The sequence below is a fragment of the Panthera pardus genome, unplaced genomic scaffold (genome assembly GCF_024362965.1).
Source record: "Panthera pardus isolate Hobbes unplaced genomic scaffold, ASM2436296v1 HiC_scaffold_25, whole genome shotgun sequence".
In the NCBI taxonomy this organism is placed as follows: domain Eukaryota; kingdom Metazoa; phylum Chordata; class Mammalia; order Carnivora; family Felidae; genus Panthera; species Panthera pardus.
The window spans coordinates 81,123,782-81,138,848 of record NW_026526821.1 but is presented as its reverse complement, the minus strand read 5'-3'; the positions used below and the strand labels follow the sequence as shown (position 1 = coordinate 81,138,848).

The window sequence follows — 15,067 nt, the reverse complement described above, 5'->3', positions numbered from 1 at the left end:
TAAATAATAAATTTAAGTTTTGGCTATATTGAATTTTAGGTATCTTTGAGACTTGTAGGTGAAGATGCCTAGTAGGCAGTTAGAAATGTGGGTGTGAGACACTGAAAAGAGCTTATAACTGGAGAAAGATCTGAAATCTGTCTAGTTTTCTCTATCTCCACTACCATTATCAGAGTTCAGGCTATGGGCATCTCTCAGTGAGATTAAGCAAGTTTCCTATCTGGACTCTTCTAGTCTTAGTCTTCTCCATTGCATTCTCTGTGCTATAATCAGTGATTTTTCTGAAGGGAAAATCTGATTATATCATTTCTCATCATAAATTATTTCTGTGACTATTTTATCCTCATGATAAAATCCATATTCCTTATTCTTTTAATAGATTTGTAATTTCATTTAAGTTATTTTCCCAACTTACCTCTCTAGCCTTGTGACTCTCCCCAATTCCCTCCTCCCCCTGAATATATAATTTTCTCAGACATGTTGAATTATTTCTGGTTTCTGGCAGAAGGCTTCTTTTCCTGTCCAAGCCTTTGCAACATACTATTCCCTATTCCTGGAGTATTCTCCTTTTCTCATACTTCCTCCCCTCCGTTTATTTGGTCACTTCTACTTACCTTCACTTCTTTGTAAACTTTCATTGATTCATTATTTTTTATTATTATTGAAAAATTTTAAACCTACAGAAAAGTCAAGAATAGTGAACACCTACACACACATAAACACTCGCCCCCCCCCCCAATTTCTTTTGCCAAGTCTGAAAGTAGGCTGTAGATTTCATTACATTTCACCCCTAAATACTTAAGCATGCATCTCCCAATTACAGGGACATTCCCCTATATGATCACAATGCTGTTATGATACCTAAAAATATCAACACTCAACAAGCTTATTAAACATACAGTCCATACCTAAATTTCTCCATTTGTCCCAAAATTTTTTATAGCTGTTTTTTTCTCTACACTATTACAAGATTCAGTTAAGGTTCATGTATTGCATTTGGCTGGTATGTCTCTTTAGTCTCCTCCAATCCAGACTAGGCCCAGTGCCTCCCTCTTCTTTTTTGGTTTATCCTTTGAAAAATAGAGGCATTTGTGCTCGAGTTTATTCCATATTCTGAATTACTCTGTTTCTTCATGATTAGATTCTGGTCAGATATTTCTGGCAAGAATACCACACAGATGATAGGTATTCCTACCACTTTATCACATCAGGAGGCACATAATAGTAGTCTGTCCCCCTGTTGGTGATTCCAGCTTTGATCATTTGGTAAGGGTAGGAACTGACAGATCTCTCTATTATTTTTTTAATAAATAACTGATAGGGTGGTACTTCATGGCTATGTAAATATCCTTTTCCTAACATCCTTTTAAACCAATGGTTTTATCATCCATTAATGATCCTTCCTTGAGTCAATCATTGCATTTGAGGATTACAAATGGTGATTTTTCTATTTCTCTTATTCTGTCTGCATTTATTACTTTTATTGGCTTTTGAGGGCAGTGAGGTCAGATTTGATGAAGACTGAATATAGGCAATTGAATTTAGAAATCAGGTCATTCCTCACCATTTCCAGAGCAGTGAGTGGTAAAGATGGAAGATTGTGCAGGAGGTAGACCCAAGAGAGAATAGAGGTTTGCCAATGAAGGGGAGGCAAGAAGTAGCTCAAGGAGATAGAGCTGAGGGAAAAAACTTTAATTTAGCTCTTGAACTTTTTTTTTTTTTTTTTTTTTGATGGGCTGATGAGATAGGAGAGTCAGGGAATAATTAATAGAACAGGGCTGGGATGAAGTGGGAAGAGGTGAAATCAAGAACAGTTGGTTGGAGAATTAACTCTGGACAAGAGTACACACCTGTATTGTCTATCAGAAGTTAGGAGTTGTGAGAATTAGGTACATTTGAATGTGGAGGGTAGAAGTCCTATCTGAGGCTTTTTTTTTTTTTTTTTTTTTTTTTTGGTATGAAGTAAAAAGAAAATTACTTTTTAAGCATGAGATACATGCAGGTAGGTAAACTAGGGGATATGAAGAGAGTGATGAAAGTTTTTTATAAATACTGTGGGGATTGGGGAAGATCAGTGTTTCAGTATAAATGAGTGAAAGGACTGCTGAGCAGGGTCATATCTGAGATAGGAGTTTATACATTTATAATCTGCATGTTTTATCTAAATTTTCTCCATTGTTTTGCAGCCAGGAACAAAGCAAAGATAGATTGAAGATGGATGAGGGAGGAAAGAATTAAACCTGCAAGGGACACTGTTGAAGTAATTGACAGGGGATAAATCCAAGTCATTTTTGTTCCTTTTAAGAATATATTAATATATAATTTCTTTTAACAGATATTTTTAAGGTAGGGTAAATTATACAGATTTTATTTTCAATTTACTCTTCTTGTGTAGGCATTTTAATGTCTTATGGTTTACACATTTAAGGTATATGCATTACCCAGTAACTTTAAATTAGTGATTTTAGAATTTATTTGCTAATCTTTGGCTGAGACACCAAGAACAGAATACCAACATTTTAATCTGATTCACTTTGACAAAAATTTCACTAGTAATATAGTCATATCAATGGCCCAAAGGAGTAAAATAAGGCATCTAAGTTATATTTGGTTCCCACTGAATTTTTTACATGCTAGAGGCAGATTTTATCACAGTACAGTTTTATCATTCAATTCCAGGCCTGTGATGCTTAGTTAGTTTCAGTGGCTGCCCTATTACGTTTTTTGGTGAATGTGTGAGGGAAAAAAGACATTGCTTTCATTTTGAGTAACATCTAGACTTAAAAAATATATATAGTTTTTTGAGGATATTTATGATTTTTATTCCAGATAAGGATGTCATACATGAAATATCACTTATTTTTTAAATATTTAAATTTAATATTACAAATAGTTATAGTTTTTATCGTTGTAGTCATGATTATCTCTTATTGTTCCTTCTTGTCACTAGATCGAAAGTAAATGAGGAACATAAGGAAGCACATGTATTCAGTTTCCTCCAAGACACGGCCTTATAAATGTCAAATGGGAATATAAGGAAAAAGCAGATTAGTGCAACTTTGTTCTTATTTTCTGGGTTCACTTTGGCTTCTTCCATGCTCCTTTAATACCCAAAATGGGTAGACAAGTACTTATTTATGAGGGAGCCTTAATTTGTTAATTATTTCTTGAAAGCCCACATCTTTCTGTTTAAATTTTAGCTTTATTGTTGAGATCGTTGTGGTTAAAAAATTTTAAGTACTTTAAAAAACTATGATTAAACTAGATTTGGTCAGGTGACGAATCGTATACTTAAATAGTGTAGAAGTATATTGTCATTTGTGTCTAGGTTGTATGAAAGAAGACTATCTATAACATTTAGCAGAAATTGGCTCCTAAAATTCCAAAAGTGTTGTGGAAAATATTTCTTAGAATGTGAGATATTTGAGATATTTTAGATTACTATGATTTAAAAAATAGTCTGTACTGATTTCTGTCATTGATCTTTGGTAGGACATTACAGTATTTTTTTTTTTTCCTTGTTTGTGTCAGTACATCTAAATTTAGGGAAATCAAGTTTGCTATTTTTTTGTTTGCTTTTAGAAAAAATAGGATTGAGTATAGATTTTTTTTTCTTTTTTACTAAACTCAAACCCAAAATTGTATCACAAAATACTACCTCTGTCCAGCTCCAGTGTAAAAAAACTTCCCACTATATCTTCTCAAATTACAAATAGACATTTTATAAACGTTAATTAATAAGTTCATTTATTACTTAGAATTCACAACACATTTCTTGTTGAAAGTGTTGAAATGATGGTCTATAGTAGATTATGTATCCCAAGTTGCAGCTCCAGAATTATCCCTTTGCTAAGAAAAATATAGTGAATTATATGATGAAAATGTGTCTTTTTCCTTAAGGAACTGTTTTCTAGTAGTGCCAGTTTTATAAAGTTCTTTGAACCTAAAACTGCTGTAAAAAGTCAAGCCTTTAAAAAAATGTTATCACAAACAGATGTTAACTATTGCTATCATTTTTAATATAAGATGGATATAAATATTTGTTAGTGTAAGTAATTTTTATTGGATCAATATTGATAGATCAGATAAGGAAAAAAAGAAGAAAGTACTGGGTGCATGAAATAGATGAGAGGCAGTAGTGAAAGAATTTAGGTTTTGTTTGTTTTGTTTTTGGAGAAGCAGTATGGTTTAGAGATAGAGGCATGGAATTTAGAATCAGATCTGAGTGCAAATCCCATATTCACAATTAACTAGCTAAATGGACTGAAACCAATTATTCTTGAACCTGTTCATCCACATAATGGGTATTCATTCATTCACTGATTCATTCAGACATGTTTTTCTAGCAAGCAGTTATGGACTATATAGTGTCTAGTCAAATATTAGTGATAATATAATTCTTTCTTTCCATTGCTTCCCTCTCCCTTCTTTCATTGATAACTAGTGGTGGGAGTGAGGCATTCCAGGTTTGCCCAAGTCCCAGCTGATTCTGCTCCTCCCACCTCTGCTTAAGGGCATTAGGTAGAGGAGTAGGATGCAGTGCAATTTTTCTGGATCAGCTTGCTCATTTTCTCACTGTTGCCTGACAAAGTCCTGCCTTTCTCAAGGTGGGGCATAGTGTAAAGTGCCTCATAGTCCCTGGGAGTGATTTTTGTCTGTGCCTTCACCGCCACACCCCTAATCCCTGTGTTTATCTAACTCTTCTTTCTCCCTCCATCTTCTTGCCCTAGTACCTTTTCTTGTTCCTTTTTAATCTCACCCTTCAGTTGGTTTCTTGCTGTTTGCCTACATATATGCTCAGGTCTCCGGGACCTAAAAAAATTCGTGTTCAACATTTAGTTTGTTTTCTTTCACCACCAAAAAGATGTTGATCTTGTTGCCTTTAGTACTTCATTACTTACTTAACCTTTTGTGGTATGGCATCTGCCCCAACCACTGTCCTAATATTATTCTAATTCAGTATCCTTTCTTTCTAAAAATTTTTTAATGTTTATTTACTTCTGAGAGAAAGAGAGAGAGAGAGAGAGAGAGAGACAGACAGAGCTTGAGCGGGGGAGGGGCAGAGAGAGAGAGGGAGACAGAATCTGAAGCAGGCTCCAGGCTCTGAGATGTCAGTACAGAGCCCCATGTGGGGCTCAAATCCACGAACTGTGAGGGCATCACCTGAGCCCAAGTCGGTCGCTCAAGCTCAACTGACTGAGCCACCCAGGCACCCCTAATTCAGTATCCTTTCTGAAGTTAGTAACCTTGACCCCTCTCTCTGCATCATGTTGACACTACTGTTCACACTTTGCTATTGGACACTTCTCCCTTGTTTCTGTAAGGATGGTATTTCTGATTGCTTTCTTCCTTTCCTTATAAATGTATTTGGTCTACCCCTTTCTACCCATTTCTCTGAGCTCTCATTAGCCATCTTTTTTTTTTTTTTTTTTTTTTTTGTATTTTGTGATATTACTTTCTTATGACTAGAAGTATTTTCTCTTACTCCTGTAATGTAATTGAACTGGAGACAGCAATGGAAAATTCATGGAGGCAGGGTTCTGTACACTACATGAAAGAATTTTCTTCCTAAAGCAATCATAATTATTTTACAGTAATAATCTGCTTTTGAAGTAGTCGCTTCTCCACTATTGAAGGTTTTCAAGTGAAGGCAAGACCCCATGTAGAAAAGATTCCTATATTAGGTAAAAGTTGAGCTAGATGGTCTTTCAAAGTCCCCTCCAACTCAGAGATTGTAATTTTTATCTCATCCACTCTACTCCCATAGATTCAACTTTGACCTTTATTCAGATGTCTTCTAAATCATTATTTCTAGCCTCTCTGCCTTCTCTCCCTCATCTTTCCTCTCTTGAACAGTTTTTGTCATCAAACTTGTTGTTTCTGTTCTAGGCCACACCTTTTCTAGTTTCAACATCATTTTCCAATATTATTTTTTCTCTCTTTTTACTAGCATAGCTTTGAGGATCACTGTTCTATTGTTTAGTTTAGTTTAGTTATTATTGTTTACTTTTCTGATAGTAAATTATATCTGCTCATATTATTTTGCTGCCTCCTCTCCCCCTAAACTAGGGACACTCAAGCAAAGGACACCAATAGGGGAGGCTCAGGGTCCTAAAGTTTAAATTGGTTATAAAACTTTGTATGACACAGTCCAAATATTAATACTTAAGATGTTTGTAATAATAAATAGTAGTAAAGTTGTTTATTGAATGTCTACTGTGTGCCAAGTATTGTGCCATGAGCTTACATAGGTTATGTAAGTTATATTCCATTTAAATTTTATAACATTGCTATGTGGAAGATACTGTTGCTGTTCCATTTTAAAAATGAGAAAACTAAGGTCACACAACTAATAAGTGATAGATCCCTAACTCACTTTATGGCCAGTTTTCTTAAGTATATTATATATACTATGTTTCAAGAATATAGAGAATCTAGAATAAAATTTTAGAAAGTCACATAATGTATGCAAAGAAGAGAATGTATTTTTGATTTTGTATGTTTTTAGATTGTTGAAATGAATATGAACTTATATGAGACATTGTTAGCGGCTTATTTGTGCTTATTACTTCTTTATCCATGATATTGTTCATTCATTCATAGAATATTCATGCATTTTACTGATTGCCTAGACTCTGCTGAGTGTGGCATAGGAAGGTGAATGAAACAAGTAAGTTTTCAGTATAGTGGGGGAGACAAAATTAACAGGTAAATAATCGGTTATAATTGGAGCAAGTACTAAAAAGATCACGCTATAATGCTAGTGATCGAGAATAATGGAGTGTGTGTGTGTGTGTGTGTGTGTGTGTGTGTGTGTGTGTGTGTGTGTTTGGATGGGGGAAGAGAAGGGAGAGGATGTGCTTAGATACAGTGGTCAGGAAAGGCTTGTTATAATAACCACTGTTAATGTTTTGTTGTATACCTTTTTATACATTATGTGTATGTAGAGAAAGTTATGTAAAGTTTTTATATCAAATGTGATTATATATTCTGTTTTGTAATCTCATAATTAAGTCTCTTGAAACAATAGCCATTGTTTTTTAATTTCCCCTCCTGTTCCACTCCAGCTTCTGCAGTCTGGCTTCTGTGCCCACTGTTGAACTTGACATTGTTTCTGATGTAACTGGTCGCTGCCTAATTGCCAAATCTAAATGATGGTTTTTTCCCCCTTATTTATTTGTGAATTCTCAATTGATATTTCCCCCACCTTCTTGGATGTTCCTTCTTTATCACAAGCTTTCCTTTATATCTTTCATTTCTTTCTTCAGAAATGTTCAAGTCCTCTTAGGTTCTGTACTTGGCCCTCCTTACTGATATCTTATAGAGTGATGGATTTAACACCAGTGTCTTTAAGTCTGTAATGACTCACTAGTCTTGTGGATCAAGTCCAAAATCCTTTGTAAGGTTTCACCCAGCCTAAGGATTCTTCATTTTTTTTGATAGAAGGAAAAAAGAAATGAACCTTTATTAATACTTATTGTAAGAATTGATATTAGCACCTTCAGTCAGTTCATATGTTCATTTATCTTATGATCATCTTTATTTTAACTCAGTGGTTATCACTTGGGGTGATTTTGTTTTCTCCCTTCTTTCCCCCACCTCAGCATATTTGGCTTTGTCTAGACACATTTTTGGTTGTCATAACTGTATATGTGGCAGGGGAAGGTACTATTGGCATCAAGTGAATAGAGGCCAAGGATACATCTAAAGATCCTAAAATGCATAGACGGAAAACACCCAATAACAAAGAATTACTCAGCTCAAAATGTCAATAGTGCCAAGGATCAAAAGAAACCTCCTTTAACTGGATTTTAAGTGTTTCCTTTAATTATGAATGTAGATAACCCTTCATAGGGATATTAGGACTGCCTGTAACTTTGTCACTAGTAGAAATTTCAAATATTTTCATGTCACATTAATGTGTTGCAGATACCTTGAAATATTTAAGCTCAATTATTGCTTAGAAATTAAGATAGATTTGCATTAAGTGAGAAGCAAGAAATTACTGTATTACGTTTTAAAAAGTTTATCTCAGTATAGTTGTCCATTGTAATCTAATGTATTTTATGCATTATAAACTAAATTATTCTGGGAAGGGGTCTGTAGACTTCACCAGACTGCCAAGGAATCCATAGGATAGAAAAGCTTAACTCCTGGTGCAGAGGCTTAAATATTTTTGGTGAGAATGCTTCAGAGGTGATGATGTTTATTTTATATTGTCATTTCATGACTCATTAAGTTGTCATACTATTGTCAATGATGCCAAGTTTGATGACTTAGTTAAGGTAGTGACAACCAGATTTTAAAGATACATTTTCCCCTTTGCATTGCTTAGTAATCTGTGGGGTAATACTTTGGCACAAGATGAGTGTTCTGAATCTGAACAACCTTTCACCTAGTAGCTTTAGCATACATCGATGATTTTTGCCTGAATTGGTTTATACCTTAGGGTTACAACTAATTCAGTTCTTCCTTCTACATTTATTACTGGCTTTGTTCTGTAAAGAAGAGATTTCCTTTCTTCATCCCACTCCACCCACTTTTCCTCATGTCTTTTTCTTTCCCTAAGTATCACTGTATATTCATTAATTTTTATTTAGCCAATATGTTACACTCAAGTAAGTTTCTTTTCCTTTTTTTTTTTTTTTTTGGAGTGCTCAAATTGTCCCGCAAGTGGCATTTGAGCACCCTTTTTACTTGGTCCTTTGTCCTTTTGACAGATCCTTCTGGTCTTTGAGCATTTACTTGCTTTCTGACGCAAGAGTTCTCAGGATCCACTTTTTTTTTTTTTTTTTCTTCCCCTGTGCTCCAGGTCTGAACTCAGATATTTCGTCAGTAAACCGTGGTTTCTTTGTGGAGATGGTATAGTTTTCACTTATTCCTTGAAAGTAGAGCATACCTGTGAAATCTTTTGTAAAACTGAAATAGTGTAAAGCAGAGAAACACTTACCATTAATTTATAGGGAAAATGTTTGAACGTTCCCAGACCCCCAAAATGACATGTTTTAGGCTTCTCCTATTTCTTAAGACACGTATTACCAATGGTTGCCTAGAATAAATTGAGAAAAAGCACAGATACTAAGATACATGGTTCAAAGCTACAGTAGCTTGTTGCTGAGGTGCTGAGTGTAATTTCAGGGAGGTAGTTTGGCAGTGCTACACTTGCTGCTTTGGGTGTGTCCTGCCTCTGTGATGGCTTGCTGCAAATGCTGAATGCGGTTTTTGCCTCTCACCTTTTTAAAGAAAAGCAACAATCCTCTTTGGATTTCTTTTGGTTAGTGAAAACAGGTGCTAATGTAGGTCTTTAGTAAAAGCAGACTGGCATAATGCAAACTTTGGAAAAACAGTGTGTACCTACATTTAGAAACCAGTCCGAGCTGTTGGTATGCTGGTGCTTCTGGAGTGACATTGTTTTAGGAACTTTTAATAGAAGCTTTTAACCTAACTTGTAACATAAAAAGATACTTTGAGACATAAAAGAAAGACAATCACATGTTTCTTTTTTTTTTTTAATATGAAATTTATTGTCAAATTGGTTTCTATACTACACCCAGTGCTCATCCCAACAGGTGCCCTCCTCAATTCCCATCATCCACTTTCCCCTCCTCCCACCCCCCATCAACCCTCAGTTTATTCTCAGTTTTTAAGAGTCTCTTCTGGTTTGCCTCCTTCCCTCTGTAACTTTTTTTTTTCCCCTTCCCCTCCCCCATGGTCTTCTGTTAAGTTTCTCAGGATCCACATAAGAGTGAAAATATATGGTATCTGTCTTTCTCTCTATGACTTGTTTCACTTAGCATAACACTCTCCAGTTCCATACACGTTGCTACAAAAGGCCATATTTTATTCTTTCTCATTGCCACATAGTATTCCATTGTGTACATAAACCACAACTTCTTTATCCATTCATCAGTTGATGGACATTTACGCTCTTTCCATAATTTGGGTATTATTGAAAGTGCTGCTGTAAACATTGGGGTACAAGTGCTCCTATGCATCAGCACTCCTGTACACATGTTTCTGATCTTACTCATCCTTACAAATTCTTTTGGAATGAATGAGACTGTTTCTTTCCTTAACTCATACCCATGCTCTTATCTATTCACTTAAGGATTATCAGTAGCTGTCTAACTAACATCTCTCTTCTGATCTGTTCTACATATTACCCATTTAATCCATCTCTAAAGTATTTATTATATATCTATCTGTGTGCCAGGAATTGTGTGAGGCACATAGAATACACAGGAAAATGGAAACATCAAGAGGTTCATAGTCTGAGAAGACCTATATAAAGACCAAATTTTCAGTATGGTTGTTGCAAAAATAGAAATACATAAAGGGTGACTTAAGTGTGAGAAACCGAAGAAGGCTTCAAGAGAATATAATAGTTGAGTATGGTATTGATATAATTATGAAAAGATGATTGTGTAAAGAATGGTGGAGTGATTTACAGATTCTCATTGTAGGTGACCGCTGATTAAATGCCAAATTTGTTTCTAGATGTAAAGTGGAAGTATTAGAAATCAGAGGTTACCTGCATTTAGTGCATAGAGCTTTCTTTTTCCCTGTATTCTGTGTTTTTTGTTATTATTTTTGCTAGTTTTTTTTTTTTTTTTTTTTTTCTGGATAGACAAACTATTCTTAGGTTACACTGAAACTTTCTTACTAGGATGCCTCATCATTTCTGTTCTTTAGCTTTTCAATGAAAGATTATTTTTTTTGCTGAAGTTGTTTGGTTTAGAGGCCACAGGGATTTGGTGTATTTGTTTATGCATCCATGCCTTATGAATAAATCCACAATATTTTATTACTAGTGATTGCACATACTAAGTATCTGCATCATACTTATGTGGCCATTAATACAACGTTTGGTTCTTACTGTGCGGAAATCTTAATAAACTCAGGATGATTGAAAGAAATGGAGAGACAAATGGTTTGAAATTGGGACTCCCCTATATAGGCAGTCCCCTAATTTTACATACTCTCTTTATAGTTAGAGATGTTCCCCCATTTCATAAGAAGAACAAACAAAACCTATATATGTGTCCCAGTTCAGAATCTTTAAAGAGTAAATAAGGTACCACTCCCCCACCACCTCAGATACTGAAATAACTTATAGGAGTCTAGAAATTTTTTCTAGACTAGTTTAGTCTCCATCTCCTCAAGTATTTCTGGCTTCCTGAGATGGCGCTTAGGATTTCTTTTTGCTGTTGAAACAACATGATGGTAAATAGTATAAATTGAAATAGTAGTGTGCTATCAATCAGTATTTGATTTATCTGACACCAAGCAATGGGCAATCAATATAAATACATTTTCCATATATTTGTAGCTTACCTCTACAAATGTCAAAATGTCTTTAATTTAGCCATTTTATTTGATGAAATTAATAAAGTTAAATAGACTTTATGTTAAATTTGGAATTATCCTTACTAAATACTTAATATACAGGATTATGTATTATATACTTTCCTTTAGATTATCTTTTCTCTCTCAAATATGTTTTATATATATATACATATACGTATATATATATATACACATATATACATATATATATGTATATATATATATATAAAACCATACACTTAATGTGTATGGCTATATATGCAACAGGCCAGTGATCCCTTTCAAACCAAGACCCTGATTAATTCATCTGGCCATGTTCTGTGTGTGTGTGTGTGTGTGTGTGTGTGTATTTAAGTATGATTTATTTTTCAGTACTTCCCAATACAAGTGTTTTACTCTAGCCATGTCAGTTTCCACATAGTCTTATGATTATTCCATGTCCCTTAACCTTTGTTCATGTTATTGTTTGCTTTCTGTTCAGGGACCCTAAGGAAGTTATTTATCTTTGTGCATTTTCTTAACAGTTTGTTTCTTACGGTCTTAGTGGTGTAATTGGATTTGTTTCTTTTGCATTAGGAGGACTGTGACAGATAATCAAAGAAGTCTGGGGGGGCGCCTGGGTGGCTCAGTCAGTTGAACGTCCAACTTTGGCTCAGGTCATGATCTCATGGTTCGTGAGTTCGGGCCCTGCATCAGGCTCTGTCTGTGCTGACAGCTCAGAGCCTGGAGCCTGCTTCCAATTCTGTGTCTCCCTCTCTCTCTGCCCCTCCCCCCCACATGCTTTGTCTCTCTCTGTCTCTCAAAAATAAAGAAAACTAATTAAAAATAAAAAAAAAAACCAAAGAAGTTTGGGAAATGTCAGTTTTAGCTTTCCACTAAACTAGGGGAGAGTTAGAGTAGATTAATTTTTTGTCACCATTCTCAGCTTTGTCTCTGCTCTTTATTTCTTACCCTTGGTATATTCACCAGATTTCCTGAGTAGGCTTTTTTTTTTTTTTTTATTTGTTAAAACCCATGTGTCTTTGTAAACCCCCTAGTCTTTCTGAGCCTTGCTATACTTATCTCCAGTATGAGGGAACTTAGACTAGATGATCTCTCTAAGTTCCCTTTCAGCTGTAAACTTCTGTTTATGTTCATTTATTTATTCCTTCATTGAAAAATGTTTATTGAATACCTGTTATTTGATATGTATACTCTGAACTATAAGATTATCTACTCTCCAGTAATAAAATAATACATGTTCTTCAGTATCCAGGTTATGTACTGCTTCATTTGTAAAGTTTTACCTGAAACTGTAGCCTATGTTATGTTGTCTTGCCCCACAAATTCTTTTAGGACCTAGTGAACAATGTAGACATAGGTTAACCTGTGTTTTACTTAGTGTTTTGATTGTTGTCATTACTTAATGTAATTGCAGACACCTTGGAGAGTAATACTTCTTTTATAATTGATAACGGTTGTCACTTGGTCGTAATAATCATGATGGTAACTAACATTTATAAACACTAACTTTTGAGACGAACGTTGTTTTATATGCTTTATATGCTTTATATATATATCCATTCCTTTTACTCTTACAAAATGTTTGTGAAATGGGAGCTCTTTTCATGTCCATTTTTACAAATGAGGTAAGGTACACAAAGGTTAAGTACATTTCCTTGAGGTTATACTGCTGGTAAGTGAAGAATTTCTGCAGTCAGACTTCAAAAACCCATTTGCTTATAATGCGTAATTACTGTATGCTTGCTGAATGAATGGATGTTTTCATCTTTAATATATAATTGGTCACAGCTTTGGTATCTATTTTGCACTTTGGATAAAAGACTGAAGATATTTCACTTCCGGGAGAATACTTTTCAAACAAGGACAAATAACTTTCTTAGTAACTAATTATGAGTGACACAGTTAATAGTATTCAAATTGTATACTTATACCTTGAGGGATTTTTGGATAATGTATCCTTTTCAGAGAAAGTGTGAGACATGCATAATACTTACAGATGAATTTTGATTTGTGTTAAGTATCTTGATTATTACTTGTTACTTATTTTCAGTTGAGTGGTGATTTTATGCAATGGCTTCAAGCCACAGTTCTTCACCAGTGCCTCAAGGAAGCAGCAGAGATGTTTTCTTTAAAAAAGAGGTAGATCCAACAAAACACATTCGACCTGTGCAGTCACTGCCAGATGTATGTCCCAAGGAGCCCACAGGTAAGGCCTTTTTCTGTTTGTTGGTTTGAAGATTTTTACTGAGGATTTGTATTCTCTTTAAATGAGTAGTCAGATTCTGTATACAGTTGACCCTTGAACAACATGGGGTTTGAACTACATGAGTCCACTTATATGTAGCTTTTTTTTTTATAAATACAGTACAGTACTATAACTATATTTTCTCCTTATAGATTTCTTAGTAATATTTTCTTTCCTCTAGCTTACTTTATTTGTAAGGATGTAGTATATAATATATATAACATACAGAATATGTTAATTGACTATTTATGTTATCTGTAGGGCTTCCAATCAACAGTAGGCTATTAGTAAAGTTTGGCAGAGTTGAAGTTAGATGTGGATTTTTGACTACATGGGGAGGGGAGTGGTCTGTACCCCTAATCCTTCCATTGTTCAAAGGTCAGCTATACTTAAAAGAATAAATTTTATAGTGTTAAAACTAAAGAGATAGATAATTTGGAAGTTGATTGGAAAATTGGAATATAGTTCTTTTCATGCATTTCCATAGAAGAAATTACTTGCATAAATGGAAAAAAAAAGTTTTGAAAATGGAAGCTAGAGATTTGAAGCTTTTTAGTTAAACATAGTATAGTCAATTCTTATTATTTGTGGATTCTGTGTTTGTAAGTTTGCCTGATCCCTGAAATTTATTTGTAACCCTAAAATCAATACTTGTGGTACTTTTGTCATTATTTGCAGCCATTTGCAGAGGAATGAAAAATTTGAATTGCCTGATGCACATGTACCTACCTAAGGTTGAACAAGGCAACACTTTGCCTTCTTGTTTTAGCTCTCATGCTATAAACAAGTATCTTTTTTTGTGGTCTAAACAGTGCCACATTTTTTGCATTTTTGAGCTTTTTATTGGTGCTTTTGCTGTTTAAAAATGGTTACCACATGTAGGGCTGAAGTGCTTTCTAGTGTTTCTAAGCACAAAAAGACTGCAATGTATGCACTAATGAAGAAAATTCATTCAGGTATGAATTACAGTGGTGTGAGCCATGAGTTCAGTGTTAATGAATGAACAATATATATTAAATAAGGTGTCTTTAAACAGAAACAGAATAAGATTATTTATTGATTGGTTGATGAAAATTTTGTGACCAGAGGCTTGGAGGTACCTACCCCTGTATTTCCCCTAGGAATAGTGGTTCAGTATTTGCTAATTGTTACCATGACTTTATAGAACAAAACTACCATGAATAACAAGAATTGACTATATATATATTTTTGTTTCCTCTATGATTAATGCCACAGCAGCATTTCTGGCATCTAATCATAAGCCAAACAAAGGATATTAGAACCAGGTGTGTCTGCCATAATACAACAGAAAAGAGGTAAACCTGTGAAAAATATGGAGTATTAAAGGATAGAATATATATAATAAAAAGGTAGAAGAGTTTTGATGTTGAAAAAAGAGAAATTGTACATTAAGGAAAGGAACTAATGAAAGACTTTCTTTATGATCCACCCCACGATGCAAATACAACTCTC

At 34.5% G+C, this 15,067-nt stretch overlaps 1 protein-coding gene across 6 annotated transcripts in view; it reads left to right on the top strand.

Moving 5' to 3' along the window:
• Window positions 1-15,067, top strand: part of VPS54 (VPS54 subunit of GARP complex) — a 137,850-nt gene that overhangs the window by 4,837 nt on the left and 117,946 nt on the right. For all 6 annotated transcript variants that reach the window (XR_008417865.1, XM_053890732.1, XM_019435116.2 and 3 more), the window contains exon 2: window positions 13,400-13,555. Coding sequence is in view for 5 of the 6 variants with exons in the window: in XM_053890732.1 (XP_053746707.1) it covers window positions 13,420-13,555 (136 nt within the window). In the remaining variant the exon portion in view is untranslated. The remainder of the gene's footprint in view (window positions 1-13,399; window positions 13,556-15,067) is intronic.